Genomic DNA, 25,653 nt, shown 5'->3' with positions numbered 1-25,653 from the left:
TCATCTTAGTGAAGGTATCAAGTATTTATTTATTCAGCATTTATCAAGTTGCCACCAGATTCCCAGGCAAGGGAAACACAAATATGTTCCCAGAACTGTCCTCAGTGATACTGTGGTCCAGTGCGACAATCAGAACACAGGAGAATGTCCCTACAAGGAAGCAAACAGCCCGTTATATACCAGATCTTAGAGATCATCAGAAAAAGGGATGCTGTTTATTAACAGGGCCCCGATTCTAGAGCAGGGGTTGGCCCCTGTGCCAAGTGTAGCCTGTGTTTTGTAAAGGCTGTTCAGACATAATAGTTTTATTGGTTTGTTTGTTTATCTACAGCTGCCTTTATCCAGTTGGGCAGACAGCACTGGTTGCAGTAGATACTAAATAATCCACAAAGCTGAAAATATTTACTACATCGTCTATTGTAGAAAGAGTTTGCAAGCCAGTGTTTTAGATTCAGAGAGTCTTGGATCAACTCTTTTTTTTTTTTTTTCCGAGACAGGGTTTCTCTGTGTCTTGGCTGTCCTGGACTCGCTTTGTAGACCAGGCTGGCCTCGAACTCACAGCGATCCACCTGCCTCTGCCTCCCGAGTGCTTCATCACAAACTAGGTACTCCCTGTAGGCTAAGTGTGAGCCACAGAGCCCGGGGTAGATTGTGGGTAGACCAGTCCCTTCCTTTGGTTAATAATTGGATCAGTTGCCCTAAACTGGCCCACTTCTCTTAATCTTCCCATTTCTCTTAAGGATTTTAGGAGTCATGTTTGTCTCCCTTCCCCCTCTTTTTGAACATTTATTGAGAATTTAATACATGAGTACTGTACATACATCATTTTACCCCTCCACCTCCTCCCTTGCCCCCCAACTCTTAATTTCATGATTTCTTTTCACACACACACACACACACACATACACACACACACACACACACACGGGGCTGGGGTGCACACTTTTAAGGGCCACCATGGCATCACTTGCTTTAGAGCCATCATTTGTTTGCCAAAACCAACAGCCAATGAAACGTTCCTGACATTGAAGCAGAATCTGGCAAGTACAAATTTTACACACAGGCAAGAATGCTACCTTTTTTGTATACTGGTTGCTTGGTTTCGTTTTGTTTTGTTTTTCTGAGACCCATTGATGCTAACAGCCCAGGCTGTCCTTGAACTTGTGTCCTTCTTGCGAGCCTCCCTAGTGCTGGGATTATGGCAATTTCTGTTGTTTCTGTAGATGTGGTCCCATCTGGATGAGAATCGCCAGGAGCTCGGCAGACAGCTGGAGGCAGTGGAAAACAGCATCCCAAGTGTGGGCCTGGTCGAGGAGAGCGAGGACAGGCTTATGGAAAGGACAAGTCTCTACCAGGTCTGGCTCCCAAGGGTATCTTAGCGCTACGAATGACATTTCCTTTAGAAACTGGGCAATAATTTTAAACAGAATTTAAACAAGCTTGTGATAAACTTAAGTAAATCTTCTACTTTACTTTAAAGTTGCTGAGATTCATGTATGTACACAGAGTGTGTTTGCATTATTTTTAGTGTATATATTTTTAATATTATTTGATGGTTTCATATATTATACAATGAATTTTAACCTCACCCCTTACTTTCCAACAAGCCTCCTCCTACTTTCATGCTTTGTGTGTGTGTGGAGGGGGTATTACCCACTGGGTTTAATTAGAATTTCTTTTTTTTTTAAAATAGTCTTTCTTGGTCTATACTGTATAGCTCAGTAGTAGTGGTAGAGGCCTTCTTGACAAGCAATGTGCCATGAGCTAGATTTTCATCTCTGCAAAATAGATGGCAGACAGACAGACAGATGATAGCTAGATGATTAAAATAAAAGATTAATAAATAGATAGATGATAGAGATAGTTATAGATGATAGATAATGATAGATGATAAAGATATAGAAGATAGACAGACAGATAGATAAATAGATAGATAGACAGATAGATAGACAGACAGACAGACAGATAGAGACAGAGATAGAGAGATAGAGAGATAGATAGAGAGATAGATAGATAGATAGACAGACAGACAGATAGACAGATCGAGAGATAGAGATAGGTATAGATAAATGATAGAGATGATAGATGATAGGTAGCCATAGATGATATATTGATAAAGATGACAGATAAATAGGTATACAGATAGATAAAAGATAATGGAGGATAGATAATAGATTATAATAAATAACAAATAGACAATATTTTTGTAATAAGTGATCCCGTTTTGAAACCTTTCATAGTATGTTCACCAAGCATTCTTTTGTAGTTCAGTTTGGTGTTACCACCTTAGAGATGATTTAGCTCAAGAGCTGGTACACACCCAAAGTTTCTACCAAGCTAAAAAGAGAACATCTATATTTTGATAAATACACTTTCAAGTTTCCAGAGCTGCAGAGTGAGGCTAACTTTTGTTTGGTAGCAGGTAGTAGAAATGTAATAAATATCAGGGGACTGATAATGCTCACGGTGCAAAAGCTGCACGGAGCCAAACTCTTAAGCCTACATCCTTGACCTTTTTAGCATTTAAAATCCAGCCTTAACGAGTACCAGCCCAAACTGTATCAAGTCCTGGATGATGGAAAGCGACTTCTGATGTCCGTCAGCTGCTCAGATCTGGAAAGTCAGCTAAATCAGCTGGGAGAGCGCTGGCTCAGCAACACCAACCGCGTGTCCAAGGAACTGCACAGACTGGAGACCATACTGAAACACTGGACCAGGTACCAGGATGAGTATTTGGCCTGGGTTTTCATAAGTTCTGTGGTGGATTAGCAAGACTAGGAGATGCTGGGCTTGGAAAAGATTTGCACAGTTAGGTTAGAAAATGGCCTAGTGTGGGAAACAAAGACAACCCGAGCGCTCCCGATGGGACCCGTGTTAAAGCTGGCAGGGAGGACAGCGCCAGGCGCGCCTGACCTGTGCTCTCCCATTCCTTCTTGTCTAGTGGCTGCAAAGCCTTGGAGACAGGGAAAATGCTGAGTAAGAGATTCCTGCTCAAGGGCCATGGGAAATGCGTTGTTAGGGTTTCTCTGCTGTGACTGACAGCTGAGAAAAACAGTTTATCAGAAGGAATGTTTATCTTGGTTCACATTTCAGAGGTTTCAGGCCAAGGTCAGCCTGAGCTATTGTTTTGGGTCCCGGAGCAGAATAGTGTCAGGAAGAGATGGTAGAAGAGACAGCTCACTTTATAGCTGCCAGGAAGTAAGTGGGGTGTGTGTGTGTGTGCGCGCGCGCGCGCGTGCATGTGTGCAAGGGGGCCTTTCAAGGATAGCTCTGTGCAAGTCTCCACCGTATTTCTTCTAGAAGGGGACTAAGCCTTCAACACATATGCCCAGGGGAATATTTTACACAGAAACACTAGCAGGAAACATTCAAGGGAGGCCATTCTTTGGACTTTATTGAGCAAAGCATTGCTTCTTAGTCACCTTTACTTCAAACAGCTTTTCATAACTATGAGCCAGTGTTCCCCAACGACATCTATGCAAAGAGACAGGAAGAGTTCTTATTTCCAGCTTAGCAACGGGCTGCTAGACTTAAGATATAAATACCAGAAGAAAAGAGTGTCAGAGCACCAACCTTGTACACTTTCGTCCAAGTCCTTCCGGACTCTTGCTTTAACTGATGACCAGCAGTAGAGATCGATGTCTCATTAATAGATGTTTTTAAAAATATGTTTGAAGGTATCAAAGTGAGTCTGCAGAGCTGGTTCACTGGCTACAGTCTGCCAGGGACAGGCTGGCATTCTGGACTCAGCAGTCTGTGACGGTCCCTCAAGAACTGGAAATGGTCCGGGATCATCTCAACGCTTTCCTGGTAAGTCTGAGAATCTGAGGCATTTGATCTCATTTTGCTCCTCAGGCCAGATCCCTGGATCAGAGTAAAGATGTCCAGCTGTCAACAGACACAGAAAAGAAGGGAACCTGCCATAGATGGTTCTCAGGTTGGCTTTGTGGGTCTGGTGCTTATGCAAATGAGCGGGGCTCCAGGCTGCCTTAAAGTTAGTTTTCAGGTGATGGGCTAGCTTCTTTCCAAGGTAAAAGTGTGCTGCCTTCGAGGGTCTCCAAAGAGCTCCACATGACAGACAGGGCCCTCGGTAGGTGGAAGAAACTGTCTGGGCTCTCGATGAAAAGCTCAGCTACTCTATGCTAAACTGAACATGGTGACTTTTTATTTCTTTAAAGGAGTTCTCTAAAGAAGTAGATGCCAAATCTTCCCTGAAGTCATCAGTCACCAGCACAGGAAATCAGCTTCTTCGGTTAAAGAAAGTGGACACAGCCACCCTGCGTGCTGAGCTGTCCTGCATGGACAGCCAGTGGACTGACCTACTGACCAGCATTCCTGTGGTGCAGGAGAAGCTGCATCAGGTACCCAGATAAGGCTGGTTCATTTGGTAGTAGTTGATTTCCACCCTATACATGCAAATGAGAGTGAACCAGGAGCTTGTTTCTCTCTTTGCTGTTGCACCATGAATTAAAATGAGAGGCAGAAGCAGGCGGATTGCTGTGAGTTCGAGGCCAGCCTGGTCTACAAAGAGAGTCCAGACCAAACAAGGCTACACAGAGAAACCCTGTCTCAAAAAGATAAAAACAACAACCACCACCACCACCAACATAACAAACAACAAAATCCCGAACCATTCAATAGATCCCACACCAAATGACATTTCTTGCCAAAGTTTGCTAAAGTGTGCTTCCTCTGTCTCTCTGTCTCTCTGTCTCTCTCTCTCTGTGTATGTGTTGGAAACTTGACTTGAAAACTTTGACCTTGTTTAAATTGACATTTCATGGGGAAATGTAGGCACCTCGTAAAATTGTGAAGGCCTACCACATACCTAAAAGATCTGCCATCTTGGCATTCAAGAAGGAAATTAGATTTTACTCACTATAAGAACAGTCATGCATCATTTACAATACATTGTGATAAATTGGTCCTTGGTCCGTTTTGTCGTAGTTCGAGTATCAGAATGTACTTATCACAACTCAGAGATCGGCACAGGCTCCTTAGCTCATGACTATATTCTGGTTGGTAATACTTGTAATCTTCCTGGAACCCTAGAACATTTTAATCTTTTTGCTAATCTCTTTAACATTCATCACTGTAGATCAGGTATGATAGCTGTTCTTAATGCACATGCCGCTTTTCTCCAATATACTCCTAGAAAAAGAGGAGTAATCCTTTCTTTCTTTTCAGCACCATATAAAACTAGATCATATATATTTAATATTATATGTATTTGGAGACAAGCTTTGTAGTCTCTGGTGGTCTTCAGTTTGTGGTGTTCCTCCTGCCTCAGCCTTTGAAAGGGCTAGGGTTATAGGCGTGACCCGCCACATACTAGGCAATTTAGATTTGTACATATTTAAATAACTGCTTTTGTTTTTGCAAGTCACTGTAATCATGATATGCATACTTGTTTGACATATGGAGTAAGTGTATCTTAAAGCTCATTGGCTCTTAGGAATACACATTAGTAAAATAAAATAAATTTTTTAAAAAGGAAAAAAAAAAAAGGAATACACATTAGAGTGCTGGAGAACAGAGGAACTGATAGCCTGCAGGGTGGTGTTTTGCTTTTCTCTTTTAGCATTCCTGAGTCACAGTACACAGAGATTTTACAAGATAATTAATAAAATACATCTGTTGAACGTTTTGTAGTTAGGTTTTTTTTTAACCCATAAAACTAGCTTTAAAGTAAGAATATGCTTTCTTCCTTGTGTTTTGATTAATTAGTTAATATTTATGTAATGTTTATGGTATTAGATATTGAGTGAGTGTTAGGTGACTAATGTTCCTGTGTTTGCCTGATGTTTCAAGCTTCAGACATCTGAAACTACAAGGGCTATTATTTCTCTTGGTATCTTAGTAGAAATCTGCACAGCCATTCTTACTGTGGCTGGCAACTCCTTTGGTGGGGTCAAACAACTCTTCCACAGGGGTCTCCTAAGACCATGGGAAAACACAGATATTTACATTACAATTCATAACAGTAGTAACATTATGTTATGAAGTAGCAAGAAGAAATAGCTTTATGGTTGGGGGTCACCTCAACATGAGGCACTGTATTAAAGAGCCACACCGTTAGGAAGGCTGAGAACTGCTGTGTTAACAGAAGTTGGGTCTGAATTTTAGTATTTGGGACTCACTTTGTCTCTCCTTTCACAGCTCCAGATGGACAAGCTGCCTTCCCGCCACGCCATTTCTGAGGTCATGAGTTGGATTTCACTCATGGAAAGTGTCATCCTAAAGGATGAAGAGGACATAAAAAATGCAATAGGTTACCAGGCAATCCATGAATACCTTCAGAAATATAAGGTAGCTGGCACGCTGAGAGTTTTTTGTTGTTGTTTTTTGTTTTTGTTTTTGTTTTTGTTTTGTTTTAGGTATTTTGAGATGGGATTTCTCTCGCTGTCCTAGACTCAACTTTATAGAACAGGCTGTCCTTGAACTCACAGAGATCTACCTGCCTCTGCCTCCTGGGTACAGGGATTAAAGGCGTGCACCACCATGCCTGGCTCACTTTGAAGTTTTTATAGTTACACATTTAGACTTTTTGGTTTCTTGAGATGGAGTTTCTCTGTATAGCTCTGGCTGTCCTCCTGGAACTTGCTTGCTCTGTAGACCAGGCTGGCCTCGGACTCATAGAGATCTACCTGCCTCTGGCTTCCAAGTGCTGGTACCGAAGACATGCACCACCACTGCCCAGCTACATTTAGACTTTGATTTGAAGGATCTCAAAAACTCAAAGCAGGGATTAGAATGTGTATATCCTACACACAGTAAAGAGACATTTAAAAGCAAGAGCATGGAGGTATAGATACTTATTATTAGTTATTTTTATCTTCCTGTGGTTAAATACCCTGACTACGGCAACTTAGGAAAGAAAGGGCTTATTCTGGCTAACAGTTCCAGTGGGGCTACAGTTTGTAACGGAGGGAACTGCCTGGCAACAGGAACATGAGGCTGGCCAATCACATTTCATCTGCACACAGGAAACAGAGAGATAGCGAGCAGGAAGTGGGGCCAGCTATATAGCCTCAAAGCTGCCCATGGTGCTGTACACTCTCTAGGTCCTCCAGTGAGGTGTCACTTTCCTAAGGTCCCATAACCTTCTCAGAGAGCATCCCGAGCTGGGGACCAAGTGCCCAAGCACATGGACCTATGAAGGTCACTACCCACTCAAACTATAACACCCTGGAAAATAACCAATTCATCCATTTCTACATATCATGCACATGCTATTTGTATTTGTGTAACTTTATAAACATATATGAATGCATATTCAAGTCCCGAACATGGCGGATAGTGAAAAGAAACATAGATTGTATTATTTGGATGGAGTCATGGGAGTGCTAACAGGGCTTTCCAACCCCTGGGAATGCGCTAAGACTGTACCCACAGGAGCCTGCTACCTGATTCTCCCACCTCTCTTTTAGGGTTTCAAGATAGACCTCAACTGCAAGCAGCTAACGGCAGACTTTGTGAACCAGTCCGTGCTGCAGATCAGCAGTCAGGATGTGGAGAGCAAGCGCAGCGATAAGACGGATTTTGCTGAGCAGCTTGGAGCAATGAATAAAAGTTGGCAGCTCTTGCAAGGCCGAGTGGGTGAGAAGGTGAGCGAGGTGGCCTGGACTTCTGATGCAGACCCCGAGAGTAGGCTAAGGCTGCCAGGAAGCCATTTCACTGGCGGTGTGGCTAGATGAAACACAAGAGAGCCTCCCACAGCACCCCGAAGGGGACCTAGCTCTGGGCATCTTTAGTCCCCTTTATTTTTTCTTTTACATAGCCTCCCTTCTCTGTACATTTCATGTGTCTGATTTTTTTTTTAGACGCCTCTTTATTTCTCTTCTCTTTACTTCGAGATGACTATAGTTCTTTCTTCTTTACCCATAACAGCCATTGATTGATGCTTGGTAAATTTCATTTTCTTAATCTATATATGCAATAGACTGTATCTTAGGAATTTCACCTCACATTTTTAAGTTTGCCGTGTGGGGTTTTGTAAGGCCGTTTCCATGCAAGCGTGTGATGCCCTTTTAGCATTGTCCTTCTCATACCCCGAGGGCTTCCCAAGAATTTGCCCCCACTACCTAAGAAATTTTTGTGCCAATGATTTGGCTTTAAAACAAAATTGTTTGCAGGATCTCTGTCCAGGCCCTTCTGGCTTTTATGGTCTCTGCTGAGAAGTCAGGTGTAATTCTGATAGGTTTGCCATTAAATGTTATTTGGCCCTTTTCCCTTGCAGCTTTTAATATTTTTTCTTTATTCTGTATGTTTTTTGTTTTGATTATTATGTGACGAGAAGTTTTTCTTTTCTGGTCTATTCTATTTGGTGTTCCGTAGGCCTCTTGTATGTTTATAGGCATCTCTTTCTTTAGATTGGGGAAATTTTCTTCTATAATTTTGTTGAGAATAATTTCTGGGCCTTGGAGTCTGATATCTTCTCTTTCTTCAATGCCTATTATCCTCAGATTTCTTCATTTCATGGTGTCCTTGATTTCTTGGATGTTTTGTGTCAGAGTTTTTCCAGATTTACACGTACTCTGGTGCCTCATATTTGACCACGTTCCCTGAATGGGGAGACCTGGTGGTACTCAGAGGAAGGATAGCAGGCTACCAAGAAGAGACTTGATACCCTATGAACATATACAGGGGGAGGAAATCCCCCTCAGTCACAGTCATAGGGAGAGGAGTAAGGGGAAAATGGGAGGGAGGGAGGAATGGGCAGGTACAAGGGAGGGGATAACCATTGAGATGTAATATGAATCAACTAATAAAATAAAATAAAACAAAAACAAAAAACAAAAGAAAAAAAACCAAAATTGTTGAACTTTACGTCTCTTTGCTCATTTAGATCCAGATGTTGGAGGGCTTGCTGGAGTCGTGGTCAGACTATGAAAGTGGTGTGCAGACGCTGAGAGCTTGGTTTGAAACCCAGGAGAAGAAGCTGAAAGAGCAGCAGCAAATTGGCGATCAGACATCTGTTCAGAATGCACTGAAAGACTGTCAGGTAAACGTCTGGCTGACCACAGGAGCTGTCTCACGCCTTCAGGCCTGTGCTTTATGAACTAACTCTTTTTCTTTTTTCTTTGAATAATTGCACCTGCTGATACATGTCTTCCATTACACAAGCCCATCTGGCAGTTGTTTGTTTGTTCTAACTTGTTTGATTTGGAGGCAGAGTCTTACACATAGCCAGTGCTGATTTTAAGCCCGGCACCCTCCAGCCTCAGTCTTATTTGCACTAGTATTATGGTTAGGTACCATCATGCCTTGTTTGGTTTTTTGTTTTTGTTTTTGTTTTTTCTCTTCCAGGCTTCATCACCTGTCTTTAAAAATTTGAGTTTATAGAAAGGATCAAATAGACACATGTAATAGGGATGCTTAAGTCCCATACTCTAATCATCAGACTCAATATTTATCAATATTTTACATATATTTGTACATTTTGCCCCAATTTTTTCCCTTAAAGATGTCAATACAGGGGCTAAGGACACAGCTCAAAGTAAAGTGCTTGCCATGCAAGTGTTAGGATCTGGTTGGGTTTCTCAGAATCCATGTAAGTTTAGGTTTGGTGTGATGGCCCATCTGTAATGCTCGCACTCAGGAGATGGAGTCAGGGGTCCTCAGAGCAACTGGCTTAGCCAGAATAACTGAACCAGCAATCTCTGGATTCAAGTGAGGGACCTGCCTGGATGTATAAGATGGAGGAAAGTCAAGCACGACACAGGATATTAACTTCTCTAGGTTTCACATGCATGCACACATACTTGTGCATGTGCAGCCACACAGACATGCACACATATGTGCAAATTTATCACAAACCAATGTGCACATGTAATACATCAGTAAATATCATTTTACTTCTATATACAATTCATGTAATATCTGAGTCACCATAATATACCTCAAAAATTAACAATTCCCTTATGTTATGTTTATGCCTAATCCATAATCATATTCTCTCTCTCTCTCTGTCTCTGTCTCTCTCTCTCTCTCTTATTTTATATTTATTTATTTATTTATTTATTTTGGTTTTTCAAGACAGGGTTTCTCTGTGTAGCCTTGGCTGTCCTGCACTCACTTTGTAGACCAGGCTGACCTTGAACTCACAGCGATCTGCCAGCCTCTGCCTCCCGAGTGCTGGGATTACAAGTGTGCATCACCATACCTGGCTTCAGGTATCTTTTTATTTATATATTTTTCAGACAAGGACTCACTGTGTAGTCCCAAAGTAGCCTGGACCTTGCAAGTAGGCTGGCCTTGAACTCGTAGAAATCTACCTGAATTCCCCTTAGTTATCTTTAAAATGCATCATTATTCAATAGGGTTGCAGTGTCTGCCAGTTGCATGTGCCTGTAAGAGTTCTTTAGTGTCTTAAGTATGTTTTGATGTGGTTAACTAAGCCATGCCTTGGCCTGGCCACTTCCTTAAAATGTCCCTTAACCTGCTCTTACCACAGAGTCATAGTTTGAATCTTGCTATACCCAAGGGTAAGAATTTCATAGGTGACATTGTTTCTTCCTGCTGTGTCACAGCCAGAAGCTCATGCATGCTGCTCATCGCAGTAGTGATGAAGATCCAGGGCCGAGGCAGGTTCCAGATATTTGCCAATGCATATTATTTCAGTATTTCCTCGGGGATCCCTTGGTGCTCAAAGGAACCATGTTGACAGCTAAGACTATTCTTAAACGGTGACTCAAACACCATGCCCTGCCTTTGAACCTCAGAACTCTCAAGCCAGCTGCAGCAGTGCATGCCTGTCATCTCAGAATGTAGGAAACAGAATAGGAGGATCATAAGTTCAGGGTCATCCTTGGCTACATAGTGATATCAAGGCCAGCCTGGGCTACATAAGACTCTCAGAATAATAAGTAAATACTATTAGATAAAACAAAAATGAAGCATTCACTTGTGTTGAGTGGTTGACTAGCTCTGTTCTTTGGAAGGAATTTGCACACACCTTTGTCTATGAGCGTGAGCTACGACCTTCTTCCGTGGTGTCTCATAAGAACAAGGCTCCCGTGAGATGTTTCCCTACAGGAAGCTCCTTCCTTCACATCTCACTTGCCCATCAGTTATAACTTCTCTCTAAGCAGCCTGATTTCTGTTTGGAACACATGCAGTGAGGACCTATATCCTTAAGCCCTTACACAAGCCTTAGAGTTAAGAAGAGGAAGGCTATATGGTCCGAGAATAGTTTCAGGTTTGAAGCTGTCTGAAATTATTAGTTGTTTAATTTTTAAAGAGTCTCATAGAGTCCAAGATGCCCTCCAAACTCAATATGTCGCGAAAGCTGGCCTTGAACTCCTGACCTTCTTGTCTCTGCCTCTCAAATACTTAGGTTACATAAGTGTACCCACTATGTCTAGTGAGAAACACTCTTAAATATTATTTTTTAGAATGAAGATGGATGTATAATAAAGATTGAAGACCAAACATGCCTAGTAACCGCTCTCAGTAGAGTTTGCATCTTCTGGGAGGCCAGAGATATGTCCAATTTAGGCCATAAATTCTAAAATCTTTTTAAAAATCAGCCAGCATTTCAAAAATTCATGTTTAAAGTTGAAAAGTGATAGTTTTGCTGAGTTTTCAAGTTAAAATATTTACATTAATTTCAAGAGGCATCCCCTAAATGTTAATGTCAGCAGGGCGAGTGCTTCCGGGTCTCACAGTTGGTCAGGGTCACTGCACTACTGAAAGGTTCCTTGTCAGCATCATCCGTGGAGTTTGAATTTGATCTTTGATCCATGTCGTATTGTCCCTTCTTTTGTTCTTCCTTTCTTCTCTTGTTTTCTCTTCCTTCAAAGAAAGATTTGTCTAATTGGGCGTGGTGGCACCTGCCTTTAATCCCAGCACTCGGGAGGCAGAGGCAGGCAGATCTCTGTGAGTTTCAGGCCAGCCTGGTTTACAAAGAGAGTCCAGGACAGCCAAGGCTTCACAGACAGAGAAACCCTGTCTCAAAAAAAAAAAGAAAGAAAGAAAGAAAGAAAGAAAGAAAGAAAGAAAAGAAAAAATCACAAAGATTTGTTTTATTTACCTCGAGTGCATGCATGCATGTCTCAGAGGTTGAAAGGGGCACACTGCATCCCCTGGACCTGGAGTCACAGGGTCTTGTGAGCTGCCTCATCTGAGCGCAGGGTCCTGAGCGCCAGTCCTCTGAAACAGCAGGACTCATTCTTAATCCCTGAGCCATCTCTCCAGGCCCAGTTTCTTTTTCTCATGAGTTTTTTCCCCCTCTCTGTAATGGTTTTGTCTCTTTAGTTTCTGTGTGTATATATACACACACATATCTGTATATATTAGGCTCCCAGCGGGTCACTTTAGGCAGTGTCAGAGACACAACTGACACTGTGGCTTAAGGAACTCCATGCTGGTGCCAATTCACGGTTCAAATGAAAAGCCGTTTCCTTCAAGACTGAAAAACCAGGGAGGAGCCCACACAGTTATTTTGGGACATCATATGTAAATCACAATAGCCTAAGTGGCAGGTCCTAATTGGCAATTCTACAAACTTTGATAAAATTTATTGTCACTTTGGAGAAATTGTTTCTTTGGCCCACAGCATGAAATTCAAGCCAGTGGCTGGATTCAGGCTTTGTTTTGTTTTAAACAGCTTGAATATTTTTCCAGTCTCTTTTAGAGGTGATTTATTGATTGAATGCAACATAAAAACTGATATTTGTGAATCAATCCAAGTTGAGCATAATTTATTATTACAGAAATATTAGGATTGGCCTTTGCCTCCCTTCATCAGAACCAAAACACTTTAAAAAATTATTCTTGAAAGGAAAGGCATGCACACCTTTATCTTGCACTGAAATATATTTCAATCTTACTTCACTCCTGGGTTTCACTGTTACGGGTACATGTGCCCAGCTGCAGGCAGCCCCGCTGAAATGCATTATACCTGGGTGATCCATTTAGTATTGCTCTCTGTGAAGATTTACCATTGGGGGTTAATGAGGATATATTTAGTTCTAACGACTAAATTTTAGCATCTTAGAGGAAGGATAAATGTGGGTCTCTATTATATACCAAAATATTCATAAATATAATTATGTACTCTGTATTAAATATGAATTGAGATGATCATGCATGATTATTTATTACTTAGGAAAAATACAGAAATCTTTTAAAATGTGAAGTTAATTATGTTGTTATATTTTTTCAGTGATTATCAAAGCTGTCATAATATTGACAAAGAGTAGTAGCAATGAGAGAATGACATAAAAACAAAAATCATTTCCTTATGCTAATAATTAAATGAATTTCTGATTAGTGCATTATGACAAAATTAGCTCCATGATAATTCAGGAGGGAAAAATAAATTTTCTGGATAGCATGGCAGATTACCAAGTAACTGAATACAATATGGCTAGTTTTGCCAGAAGAATATTTTATATATATTTATTTTAACTTTGGTCCTTTGGGACAAGCAAAAGATATATTATTGGCCCTATTTTATAAATGAAATAGTGAGAGATGAAGTGTCTGAGGGCTGGGACTGGAGCTCAGCGGTGCAGGACTGCTTTCTTAGCACACAAAGCCCTGGCTTTGATTCCCAGCATCTCAAACAATGGAAGTGGTGGTGCGCATCTATAATTCCAGAGTAAAGGCCGGAGGATCAGAAAGATAAAGGTTAGTTGTAGCTACATGGTGAGTCACAGCAGAATCAAATTGAGGAAATAATAACTTCAAAAGAAGTACAATATTTGTGCTTAATTTAGTGGGGACCACTCAGAAACATTTCAACAGTTATTCAACTACAGCATTTCTTATCCTTCTGTGAATCATCAGGCTGGTAAATAGTTCGTTGTGCAAGCATTAAGGACCTGGGTTTGAATTCCCAGCATCCACATAAAAGTTGGCTGTGATGGTGTCTGGACTCCCAGCACTGCAGAGGCAGAGACAGGAGGCTCCCTGGGATTTGCTGGGTAGTCAGGGTAAGCAATCTGTGAGTCAGAAGATGAGTTAAAGGGGCTGGGCAAGACATCCAAGACTGACCCCAGGCTTCTCAAGGCATACGCCCACATGCAAGGACACACCCACACAAAATAAATAAAATGTGAATGGGTTGAGAGGAGTCACAGGATAAATATTTTTCTTACATAGTTAATTTTATCTGAACTTAAAGTATTTTGAAATGTCCTCCCTTCTAAGCCAAAGGGTCTTCGGATTCTACTTTAATTCCTGGTATGCACTTCAGAATGTGAGGGTGTGACCACATCTTAATGTGTAGTTACCCCAACATGAGATTCACACCCTTCCCCAGACCTCACCCCTCGTGGGCTCCCCAAGGCCCTCTGTAAGAAGTGTCACTTTCCACTGCAGCCAGCCCTCCATCGCTTTGTGACCCAGATTGGCTGAATGGCTTGATATCTTGGTTCCCCATCTATAGTGATATTAACAGCAATCTCAGGTTGTTTAACTGGGCCTCAGTGGCATTTGCATAGTTGGGCGGGGTTGTCATGCATGGCTTTTGCTTTTATATAAACGACCATTTTAACATGTGTGTTTTGCTCGTGTGCTTATCTGTATACCATGCGTGCCTGGCGCTGTTATCAAAGGTTAGAGGAAGGCATCAGATGTGGAGGTACACATGGTTGTGAACAGCGCTGTGGGTGCTGGGAAGTGAACCCAGGTCCTCTGGAAGAGCAGCCAGTGCCCTTAAGCATGGAGCCATCACCCTAGCGCCTGATAATGTGTGGTTTGAGGATGGTCTTTGAAGCTTTTCTCATTTTGATTTTCTTTTTTGAACGTTTTATTCTAGCAGTTACAAAGGGACCTTCCAAAGAAAATGAGGATTTAAGACACAAAGAAGCCTTTCCAAATCACATAGAATCGGGGTATTGGACAAAGAGAAGATAATAAGATATCTTTATCACTTTAGTCTCCCCTATTTGAAGAAATTGAGACTCACTAGAAGTTCCTCACTTTCCCAGAGTGGCACTGCCAAAGAGCAGCAAAACTATGCCTGAATCTCAGGTGCCATCCTGTCACAGGCTAAGCCAGGTGACTTTTAGCCCATCGGCATGTTTGGGTCTAAGAATATAATGCCATTACAATTTTGGATATGTATTTCTTTCCTTAGAACTTTTTGAAAAATACATATAGTGATATTTCTTTATCAGCTGGATAATCAGATTTTATATTTTTCAGGTTATGCTAAATTTACTATGGGTAAAAAAGGCTCTTTACTTTTTAACATTTAAGTATAGAAAGAAGTCTCACTGTTCAGACCCTCGTTTGAGAATGGTCGTCTTTTTGGATTAGTAGCAGGGTTTTCGAGCATGAAACTGTAATGACTCAATTTCAGTGCACCCCAGAGTTCCATAATAGAACAATTTAAAATAACTATATATTTTTTTTAATCTTTCAGGAACTGGAAGATTTGATTAAAGCAAAAGGAAAGGAAGTAGAGAAAATTGAGCAGAATGGACTTGCATTGATTCAGAACAAGAAGGAGGAGGCCTCTCGCAGTGTCATGTGCTCACTGCAGGAACTCAGCCAGACCTGGGCTACTTTAGACCACCAGGTAAGCTTGCTCCCAAGACCCAGTTCCCACTCCTGGGAAACCCAGGGCTGGTGTTCGCTGAAAGCAACTGAGTAAGCAATTATCAGATCCCCGCATCGCCTCTTGGTATTGTTGACTCTTTCATCAACGTCTTTTAATGCATCGCTCTCTCAATTGCATCCATCCTCATAGTCATAGACACTGCTTAGGCACAGGTCATTCTCCAGTGAGACTGTCTGCATCCTTGGTCTTTCCAAGAATCCTAAATAGAGACAGAAAGAGAGACCTGAAATTAGTAGAGAGATCTTCTTGTAAGACCAAGAGACATTTCAAACTCCTATGCCTAAAGTAAGTCACAGTTTCCCACACACACAAACCTCCCCTTGGTACCACCTCAGTTAGTGGCAACTCTGTCATGCTGATTGCTTGTGCCAGAAGCTTTTGAAGCCACACCTCACTTCTTTCTCTCATACTCATACCTACTCCATCAAAAGATGTTGGCAGATATGCTCTCATAAGAGATTCAGTCCAACCCACCCCTGCAGCTAGCACCCTGATTTATTATGCCCCTGCCACCTCTTGCAGGGATTATTTCCACAGTCTCTGAAGCAATCTCCAGCTCAGAAGAGCCATCTAGAATGAAGTCATATCTCAATGTCACCATGTTCAAAATCCAGCAATAGCTTCCGGTCTCACAGAGAATGAAACCAGAGCTGGGTGCTGACCCCACTTCCCACTGTATCTCTGATCCTGTCTCCTACTATTTCCTTGCAAGGTCTTTTTGCTTTAACCATACTTTGGATCATCTGTTCCATTTTCCTGGCATACTGTAGCTTTCCCTTGCATGGGAATGTAAGCTCTACAGACTCAAAAGCTCTAACGCACTTAATAGCGTGCTGAACCTTTGAATCTTCCAATAAGAGCAGTAAGTGCTACAGTGCGTACTATGATGCTCTATGTCACATTGATCCCCAACACATCTGAGTGCTTACAGTTAGTTATCCATACCTTACAAACTGGAGCTGAGGAGCAAGCACACACACACACACACACACACACACACACACACACACACACACACACACATGTTTATGTATACATGTATACACACACATACATGCATGCCTCTACACATGCACACATGCAGTCACACTCATATGCTCACACACTTGTGCACATGCATGCACGCACGCGCACACACACATTCACACATATATCATGCAAACAGAAAGGGGACTATTTTGGAAAAGAAAAGGGACATGGAGTGAGGAGATGAACAGGGCTTGTGGGGAGTGAATACTGTCAAGGTACAGAAATGTGCCTGGCCTGAAATGTTAGACAACTCCTACCACTCATGGGCTTTCCTCCAGACTAGCTTTCCACTTTAGCTCCATATTATCTTTGACATGGCTTTAAATCTATTTTATTTTATGCATTTCTATAAATCACCATAAAGGCCTGGGAACAACTTACCATATTGTCATCAGTTAAGCATTTCTCTCATTGGAATATTGCCCTGTGAAAAACAAATAATAATGCAGAGAAGAAGCAGACGACACAAAACCTCTCGCTGATCACCTTCTCTCATCGTCAAGTCTACTTTATGACTCTTCAGAACAGCCCTGCACCGGCCTGCACCTGTGGCCTGGACCTTACATCTGAGGCGGCCCTTTCTTTGTCCTATGGCCCATCAGATAGTATCCCAATTGACTTCAACATTTCCCCTTTATGTTGAGAAAAAAGCAGAGAGAGCAGATGCAAATTAATTCCCATGAGATTGTCCCTTAATCATCCACCGACTGTGTAGGGCTAGCAGGGACATGCAGAAGTCCAAGGTTGGTATGCTCTTAAGTGTTGTAGGCCAAAGCAAAATGGTCTTTGCCACCAGTAAATGCAGAGAAGGAGCGTGCGCAGGAGTGTTGTCTTTGGAATCCCAGCCAACATGCTGCGGACACACATGCGCATCCATGTTTATTGCCGCACATTCACAACAGCTAAGTCATGGGTTCAGCCTAGGTGTGTGTCAGGAGGTAAATGGATAAAGAATGTATCACGTGCTTACTGAGCTCTCGTCATTCCTAAGGAGGAATGAAATTGTGTCATTTGCAGAAAAGTGGGTGAAACTGGAAGTAACTATGTTTTAAAAAAATTAAGCCAGACTCAAACAAAGATCACATCTTCTGTTTGGTTTTTTATGTGAAACCTACGTGTCAGATCACATATGTGTGAGCTGTCATTAGAAGGGGCTAGGAGAAGGTGTGTGCAGGGAGGATGGTAGGGAGTCAGAATGGTCAAGGTACAGTAGGACTTGAACACAGATGTCGGTATGAAACCCACTCATTGTTTGGTTCAAGAAATATATACTATCAGAAATTCAAAGTTAGTCCTCTGGGGCCGGAGAGGTGGCTCAGCAGTTAAGAATACTTACTTCTTCTTTAGCGGACCTGGGTTCACGTCCCAGTCTCCACACTGGTCAACTCCCAGCAGCCTGGCAACTCCAGTTGTTTTGTTTCCATTTGGTTTTAGTGCCTTGAACCCACAATGAGGTATTTCAGAGCATACACTTTTTCTGTGGCATCACACTAGGTCATATGGAGACATGACAGGCGTTCTTCTTTCCAAAAGGTTGGACAATTAAAGGGGTTGCTGACTTCAGTACTTGACCAGTGGGACAATCACAAAGCGGCCTTTGATGAGATCAGCAGTCGTGTGATGGAGGCCAGGTACTCTCTGTCTCGATTCCGTCAGCTGACTGGTTCCTCTGAAGCTGTTCAAGTTCAGGTCGACAATCTGCAGGTAATAAAAAGTTTATTCCATATTAACATCACTTTCTATTAAAGAAAACAAACAAAATAACAAGTGGAAATGTCATTCTAAAGTATTATCTTACATTCTTAGCATTTAATTATTTAAAATATTAATTTTCTTGCTTTAAAAGAAAAGTTTAACTTAATTGAACCTACTTTTGGGTAACAAACACTGGATTAGCTGATCTATAAATCATTTTTAACATCTTGCTATGTAAATTACTTACATGTATGTTTTATGAAGTGGTTGGCTACATCCTTGGCTCACCATCATCATCAATTATGCCTTCGCTTTTCTTTCTTTACCCTCCTTCTCCAAATATCATCCAAGGACTAGAAAGTAGAGAGGAAAATAGCCAAGGTGGTAAATACTTAAAACGGAGTTTTCAGTTTCATCAGAAGAATCCCGTTGGCCAAGGCAATGGCCATAGCACCCTCTTTCTAGCAGTCACTGTTTGCTTTCCTATCTCTCTCAATGCTCTATTTATCAGAATACACTTGACAGTGTTTGTCTTAAGCCCAGCTCTAGCTCACTTCTCAGGTCACTGCTCTCAGCTTCACGGTCTCTGTCCTCACCTCCTGGCTTACCTAGACACTGTGCCACACTGAACTGTCACTGGTCTTTCTTCTTGGCTAAAATACGCAGACAATAAGCTGTGGAGAGCAGGCTCTTCTAGGTTAGGGATGCCAACAGGAGCCCAGCATGTGCCTTCTTACGTCTAGCCCACATCCTTGGCTTGACCTGCATTCACATGTTGCTGAGCCCCAAGGTGGACTTTCCTAAGGTGACGCCTTTTAAGGATGGATTTGGGAAAGAGGAAGAATTCAATATGTAAATATTTCTGTAAAGCTTGAATACTTGTTGCAGAACCATCAAAATTCACCTTGGGCATAGTAAATGTAAAATCACTTTTTTTTAAAATTTGGAGAACTTTTAAAATAGCCATATTCTGTATTTAATACCTCAAGATAGGCAAGGTTTAAGGGCCTTTTCCTTGAATATTTTGACTTTCAAGCAATTAGATAATGACAAATGTAGTATATTTTCATAGCCTGCTTTTCCTTTCCTGAGAACTGAGGCAATCATTTGAGCACTATTTCCAGGAAACCATCAGGCAGACACACGAGCCAGGGTTTCAACATGTAGCTCAGCATAACCTGGAACACACGATTTCCCCCTGCCTCAGCCACTCCAGTGCTGGAATTTTGCTGCTCCACGGAGCCATCTTTGTTCCCATCCCCTCACCAGTGCGAGCTCACCTAATAAGTCCTCTCTGCTTTAAGTGACTTCACCAGTCTATGCAGTGCTATTAACCGTAGACACCCAACCAGGAATTCGAAGTCTCCCACTCAGCTTCGTCTCCATGGAGGGGCACCTCTCCTTTCATTAGCCACCTCTCTCCTACCATTCCATTTTAGTTCTGTGAGTTTGATCCTTCCAGACAAGTGGTTCTCAACCTGTGGGTCATGACCCCTTAGTGGGTCAAATGATTCTTTCATGGGTGTTACCTATGGCCAGCGGAAAACATAGATGTTTACATTACAATTCGCAACAGTAGCAAAAGGGAAAGTTATAAAGTAGTAACAAAAGTAGTAACAAAAATAATCGTTTGGTTGAGGGTCACCACAACATGAGGGACTGTGTTAATGGGTCACAGCATTAGGAAGGTTGAGAACCGCTGCTCTAGAAAAAAGTCATTAAGTATGTGCGAATGTATTAAGTTAATTTAACCATCCTACAATATAAACAGATAAAATGGTTTTGAGCAGTTATCCAACATTGATTGCCCTAGAGATATGTACAGTTATTTTCTGTGAGTTAAAAAAGGTAGATCTAGAGGATTCTTTGCATGAGACAGAACTTAGAGGCTGTCCTCAGAAAAGCCCCAATTTCTTTCTCATTCATCAACTACTGGGAGAACAACTCTCGATGTTTAATGACACAGTGGCCTGGCCTGGGTAAAAAGAGCCACGGTGTGGCAGACAGATCCTGGACCACAGCTTCCTTCCTAGACAAGGACATCCTTCATGAACTTTTGAAGGAGAAGCTGTGTATGTGCAGAGGATGGCTCAACTGCCACGCCCCTTCTTGTATCCACAAGAAGAGAATTATAAGAAAAAAAAACCATGACTATCTTTTTAAAAGCGGTGGAGTAACACATGTGTGCCTATTACTAAACTGATCTGAACTTGCCCGTTAGGAGTTAGTCCCTGTTTGTCATCTGTGGCGCTCTTTCTTTGGGCAGAATCTTCATGATGACCTAGAAAAGCAGGAAGAAGCCTTGCAGAAATTCAGCTCCATCACCAACCAGCTGCTGAAGGAGTGTCACCCACCCGTGACAGAAACCCTCTCCAGTACTCTGCAGGAAGTCAACATGAGGTATGGGACCTGCTAACTTTACATCTTACTGTAAACACGGGATAATTAAAACTCTCTAGCATTTTTTTCAGTTGGAGAGCCAGAGTCTACTCTACTAATGTTTTGTAATTTTACAAATTAAATTGAATGAGAACTAATCAGGCAGAGGACATTTAGGAAGGATGAGGACGGCTGCAGTCCCAAAGATAGTTTTCATCCCCTTGGGAGTCATTGCTTTTGGCTATGCATAGTCACGTGACCCAGGATCAAGGATAGAAAATGAGGCGTTCTGTTCTGTGGCAGGTGGTAATCGGCCCTGTCTTCGCTGTTGCCTGCAGGTGGAGTAACTTACTGGAAGAGATAGCTGAGCAGCTGCACGCCAGCAAGGCCCTCCTTCAGCTCTGGCAGCGATACAAGGACTACTCTACGCAGTGTGCCTCCGCGGTCCAGAAGCAAGAGGAGCGGACCAGTGCGCTGCTGAAGGCAGCCACTAACAAGGACATCGCCGACGATGAGGTCACCACGTGGATTCAGGATTGCGATGTACGCCCAGGAAATGGTTTGGGACTTGCATGCCCTGATGCTCTTTAGTCACATAGGTTCAGTGTGTAAGCTTCGGGGCTGTCTGAATCTGTGAGGCAATTTATCCCTCAAATCGTCACCCTATTTACTGGTGAGCCTGCTTGTCTTACAGAGCCTCCTAGCACATGTTTAAAATTTGTGAGTTTCTTTCCCATTACTTTATTTTTTTAAAGTGAGTTGTTTCCCCTACTTTTCCCTAATGGGGTATAATCCGTGGAGAAAATGTAGGTTATCCATTTGTACTGAAATAGTCACCGTCAGATGTAACCACAAGCGGAAACCGTGCTTTGCAAAGGCCACTGTTAAAAGATCTCATCCACTTAGATTTGTTATCTGCTGCAGAGCATCTAGACAACAGCTTCATCCAGGAATTTAACAGCAGAGAGAAGTCTGTCTCAGCTAGCTGCTACACTTTTTAATAGTGTTTAAACGGTTCTCTTTTCCACCGTAGCTGCCAGTAACCTACTTAGGGCTTTTGAGAAAGGCCTCTCCTCTTATTCCATCCATTACGTGCCTCTTACTATCAGCCCTTATTTGTCTTTAATGATCTTTGTTACAAAGATCTTCTTAAAAGCTTTCCCAAATCGATTTATTAAAATCACCAAGTTATAAAGCAACAACTTAAACACACGCTTGTACCTTCAGTTTAAATAAGGGTTTAAAGTGACAGAGTAATTATGCCCAATAAAGATAACCTTGGATTCTGTTGACATAGCTCATCCTCACAAGATCTGTCATTTTCAAGGCTCCTGAACCGAGGCACATTTTGTCATCAATGTCAAGGTTAAAGGTACTCTTTGCTGATCTCTCACAGGAAGTACTACTCAGGCCTGGCAGGATCTGCACTCTCCATCCTGTCCAAGTGGGGCCCCAACAGTCAGCAGGGGTAGGCAGTCCCTTGTGATCAGCAGGGACTCCCCATTGACTCACGTACAATTGGATTTTACAAGTCACGGGCTGGAGATGCCATGGAAACAGAGGTGGAGAAGGTTCTTAGCTCTGTCCACCTGAACTATCTCGGCCCTCTCCACCTCTCTGGCACCCGAGCCCTGTCGTAGCTACAGTAGGGTGACCACAGGTAGACTAAGGCCAAGGCCTCTGTACAAGTAAGTAGGAAGGGCAAAATATAGCACCATATCTCCAGTCTGATACATTTGCATACATAAAAGAGCAAGAAAAATATACCTAAGCCCTCTAGTTACTGCCTCATCTGGTGTATCATGGTTTCTTTTCTTCCCTTCTCTTTTCTTTTTTAATATCTCTCTCTCTCTCTCTCTCTCTCTCTCTCTCTCTCTCTCTCTTTCTCTCTCTCTGTCTCTGTGTCTCTCTCTCTCTCCCCTCTCTCTCCCTCCACCCCTCATGTTCCTTTTCCCTCTTTTCTTCCTTCTTTCTCTTCCTTTACTTCTCTCTTTTCCTTCTTCCTTGGTTTGGGTTTTTCTTTCTCTCCCACATTTATGTACATTATTTGCATTTCTCTGAAGAGAATACAATGAGCTTATATGGCTTGTATTATAAGCATTCTGGTTTTTTTTTTTCCTGGAATGAGGGATAGGAGTTTCTATACTCTAGGTAAGTACTCCAACACTAAGCTGTATCCCTACCTTATCAGAAGAGCTCTCTCTCTCTCTCTCTCTCTCTCTCTCTCTCTCTCTCTCTCTCTCTCTCTCATATGTGCATGTGTATGTATGATATAACATGTATAGTTAAATTGTTAACACATATAATTCATATTTTTTAATGTACAGCCAGTCCCTGCTTCCTTTTCTAAATGTGAAGGTATTTAATGTAATGGTCACACAGGAATCTTTCCTAAGTATGTGGCCCATTGCCAACTTCTGGTGACACCGAGGAGGACATGAAACATGCTTCACAATTAGCATATTGTTTCCTCCCTCAGGACCTCCTCAAGGGACTGGGTACAGTCAAGGACTCGCTTTTCGTCCTCCGTGAGCTGGGCGAGCAGCTTGGGCAACAGGTAGATGCTTCCGCGTCTGCAGCCCTTCAGTGCGAGCAGCTGTGCTTCAGTCAGCGCCTGGGTGCCCTGGAGCAGGCGCTTTGCAAACAGCAGGCAGTGCTGCAGGTAGGCAGCTGAGGGTATGTGTGTTCTCGACTGGTCATTTTTACATCTGGGGGGAGGGGGACACAGGAAGCAGATTCATCAGCGCTGAGATGACACTTTCAGTAACATTGAAACATCAACAAACAAACAAACAACAACAAAAGAATTAAACTTAGAAGTCCCAGTAGGGTCAAAGAAAGGCAGTTGTTTTATACTGTTCTCTGCACTTGCTTTAAAAATTGGTTTAGTTTAGCTGTCAACCTCTAAGTCATACCTCCCTTCAGAGTACCCAGTGAGCCAACACTAAGTGGTTTCCATGGCAATATCCATATGGATTTAATAGCCTTGAGCAAACCCCAAAATACTTACTTAGAAAAGAGCTTATAATGTACTTAAGTAAAAAAAGTATCCTTAATCTTTTATTAGGGGATACTACACAGAAACAAAGAAAACCTACATAAATGAGGAGGAAAATATCATTACTGCTTTATCACTTTAGGAATAGCATCCTTACAAAAGGGCACCGCCGTAGATGGCTGCCCTCTTACTTAATTTCATAAAAGCACCAATTTCTTTCACTAAAATGCCAGTTTCTTTTGTGAAAACATAGGCTGGAGTTGTTGACTATGAGACATTTGGCAAGAGCTTGGAAGCCTTGGAGGCCTGGCTCGTGGAGGCTGAGGACATCCTCCAAGCGCAGGACCCCACTCACTCCTCGGACCTCTCCACCATCCAGGAAAGGATGGAAGAACTCAAAGTAAGTTTGTGCAAATCTTTCTTCCAGGGTTTACCTCACTCCTCAAAATCCCAGGGGAAACGCACCGTCAATCACTTCCTTCTGGATGCCCACCCCCCCCCCCCGAAATTCCCCTAGATCTCCCTTCCTGCCCTCATCCCCTGGGGGAAAGAACAGCTGGTGATGAGAGCTCTGGCAGGATTAGTCCAGCCTTCCTTCCTCCTCTGATCCCACCATACCTTTTATAGCTTCAAAGTTCCCACCCCCCACCCCGCCCCATCTCTAATATGACCTCCTCCTGGTCAGCCTATCCCGTCTCAAGCTGTGCGGCCTCCTCTAGACCCTTATCCTCCCCTTCCCACTCCCTTTCTCTCAACTGCAGAGAAACCTTTGTCTTTAAAGTTTTGCCTAATTATGTAGATTTAATCAGCCTATATTGTTTCCGTATGAAAACGTCCCATTGATCCCACAACTGTTTACAGTATGATTTGTCAATTAGTAATATTAATATGACTTTTAGAAGAGAAAATGTTTTATTGAATTATTACTAATTTAAAATATTTAATAGACCCAAGTTCAAAAGTATAGCAGGCTTGCAAATATAATCATATATCCTTTTGCTTAAAATCCTCCATGTGGGAACTGTGGGGACGGCTCACTCTTTATGCAAAGTGCTTGCATGTGGGCATGGGGACCTTAGCTCAGATGTCTAATACACATGTAAAAAGTGGGCCATTCCCCCATGTGCCTTTAATTCTGGTACCCATGAGGTACTCAGAGACAGGAGGATGTCTGGGGCTTGCTGGAAAGCTCAACTTGTTAAATTGGTGAGCTCTAAGTTCACTGAGAGACGCTGTCTCAAAGGATAAGGTAGAGAGTGATTGACGAGAACTCTTGATATTAAGTAACTTATGGCTTCAATGCACACACACACACACACACACACACACACACACACACACACACACACACACCTCTGCACACACTCCAGCACATGATGAGAACTTTTGATATTAAGTGACTTATGGCTTCAATGTACACACACACACACACATATTCATGCACCTGCACACACACTGGCACATGATGAGAGCTCTTTATATTAAGCGACTTATGGCTTCAATGTACACACACACACACACACACACACACACACACACACACACACACACACACACACAGATCTCTGCCAAAAAAAAAAAATCAGTGAGTTCCCAGGCTCTCAAGACTAAGACCATCATTACTGACCAAGGCTGGCATTCCCTAGCTTCCGGTCTCCTTCTTGCATCACCATCCATCTACTTCTCCAACGACTGGAAGCGACACCACTTCGTGTCTGTATACATGAGCATTCTCCTTTCTGGATTCTTGTCCTCATTGGCTCCTCTGATATAAAACCACTGAACTCATGACTGTTTTGCTCAATGAGGCTCTCTTAAGAAAGTCTGCCCTCTCTGTCAAGGGTCAGGCTTTCCCTTTTATGAGTGACACATTCTATCCCATCGTTTATCATGGCATATAACCAGTTCTGGGGAGTGGGTGTTTCTCTGGGGCTTTCTCCTGTTGGATCAGTAAGCTCCTGCCTGTCAGTGCATGAGG

The 25,653-nt window shown here is 42.4% G+C and overlaps 1 protein-coding gene across 19 annotated transcripts in view; it reads left to right on the top strand.

Moving 5' to 3' along the window:
* Positions 1-25,653, top strand: part of SYNE1 (spectrin repeat containing nuclear envelope protein 1) — a 463,289-nt gene that overhangs the window by 358,673 nt on the left and 78,963 nt on the right. For all 19 annotated transcript variants that reach the window (XM_084774487.1, XM_084774489.1, XM_084774503.1 and 16 more), the window contains 13 exons: positions 1,224-1,355; positions 2,521-2,717; positions 3,678-3,810; positions 4,179-4,361; positions 6,160-6,309; positions 7,431-7,607; positions 8,849-9,004; positions 15,377-15,532; positions 18,137-18,307; positions 20,565-20,698; positions 21,016-21,220; positions 23,157-23,339; positions 23,929-24,075. In XM_084774487.1, coding sequence (XP_084630613.1) covers positions 1,224-1,355; positions 2,521-2,717; positions 3,678-3,810; positions 4,179-4,361; positions 6,160-6,309; positions 7,431-7,607; positions 8,849-9,004; positions 15,377-15,532; positions 18,137-18,307; positions 20,565-20,698; positions 21,016-21,220; positions 23,157-23,339; positions 23,929-24,075 — 2,124 coding nt within the window. The remainder of the gene's footprint in view (positions 1-1,223; positions 1,356-2,520; positions 2,718-3,677; positions 3,811-4,178; positions 4,362-6,159; positions 6,310-7,430; positions 7,608-8,848; positions 9,005-15,376; positions 15,533-18,136; positions 18,308-20,564; positions 20,699-21,015; positions 21,221-23,156; positions 23,340-23,928; positions 24,076-25,653) is intronic.

The sequence above is a fragment of the Acomys minous genome, assembly GCF_964271855.1.
Source record: "Acomys minous genome assembly, chromosome: 3".
NCBI classification, from domain to species: Eukaryota; Metazoa; Chordata; class Mammalia; order Rodentia; family Muridae; genus Acomys; species Acomys minous.
This window is presented reverse-complemented; position numbering and strand designations above follow the sequence as displayed.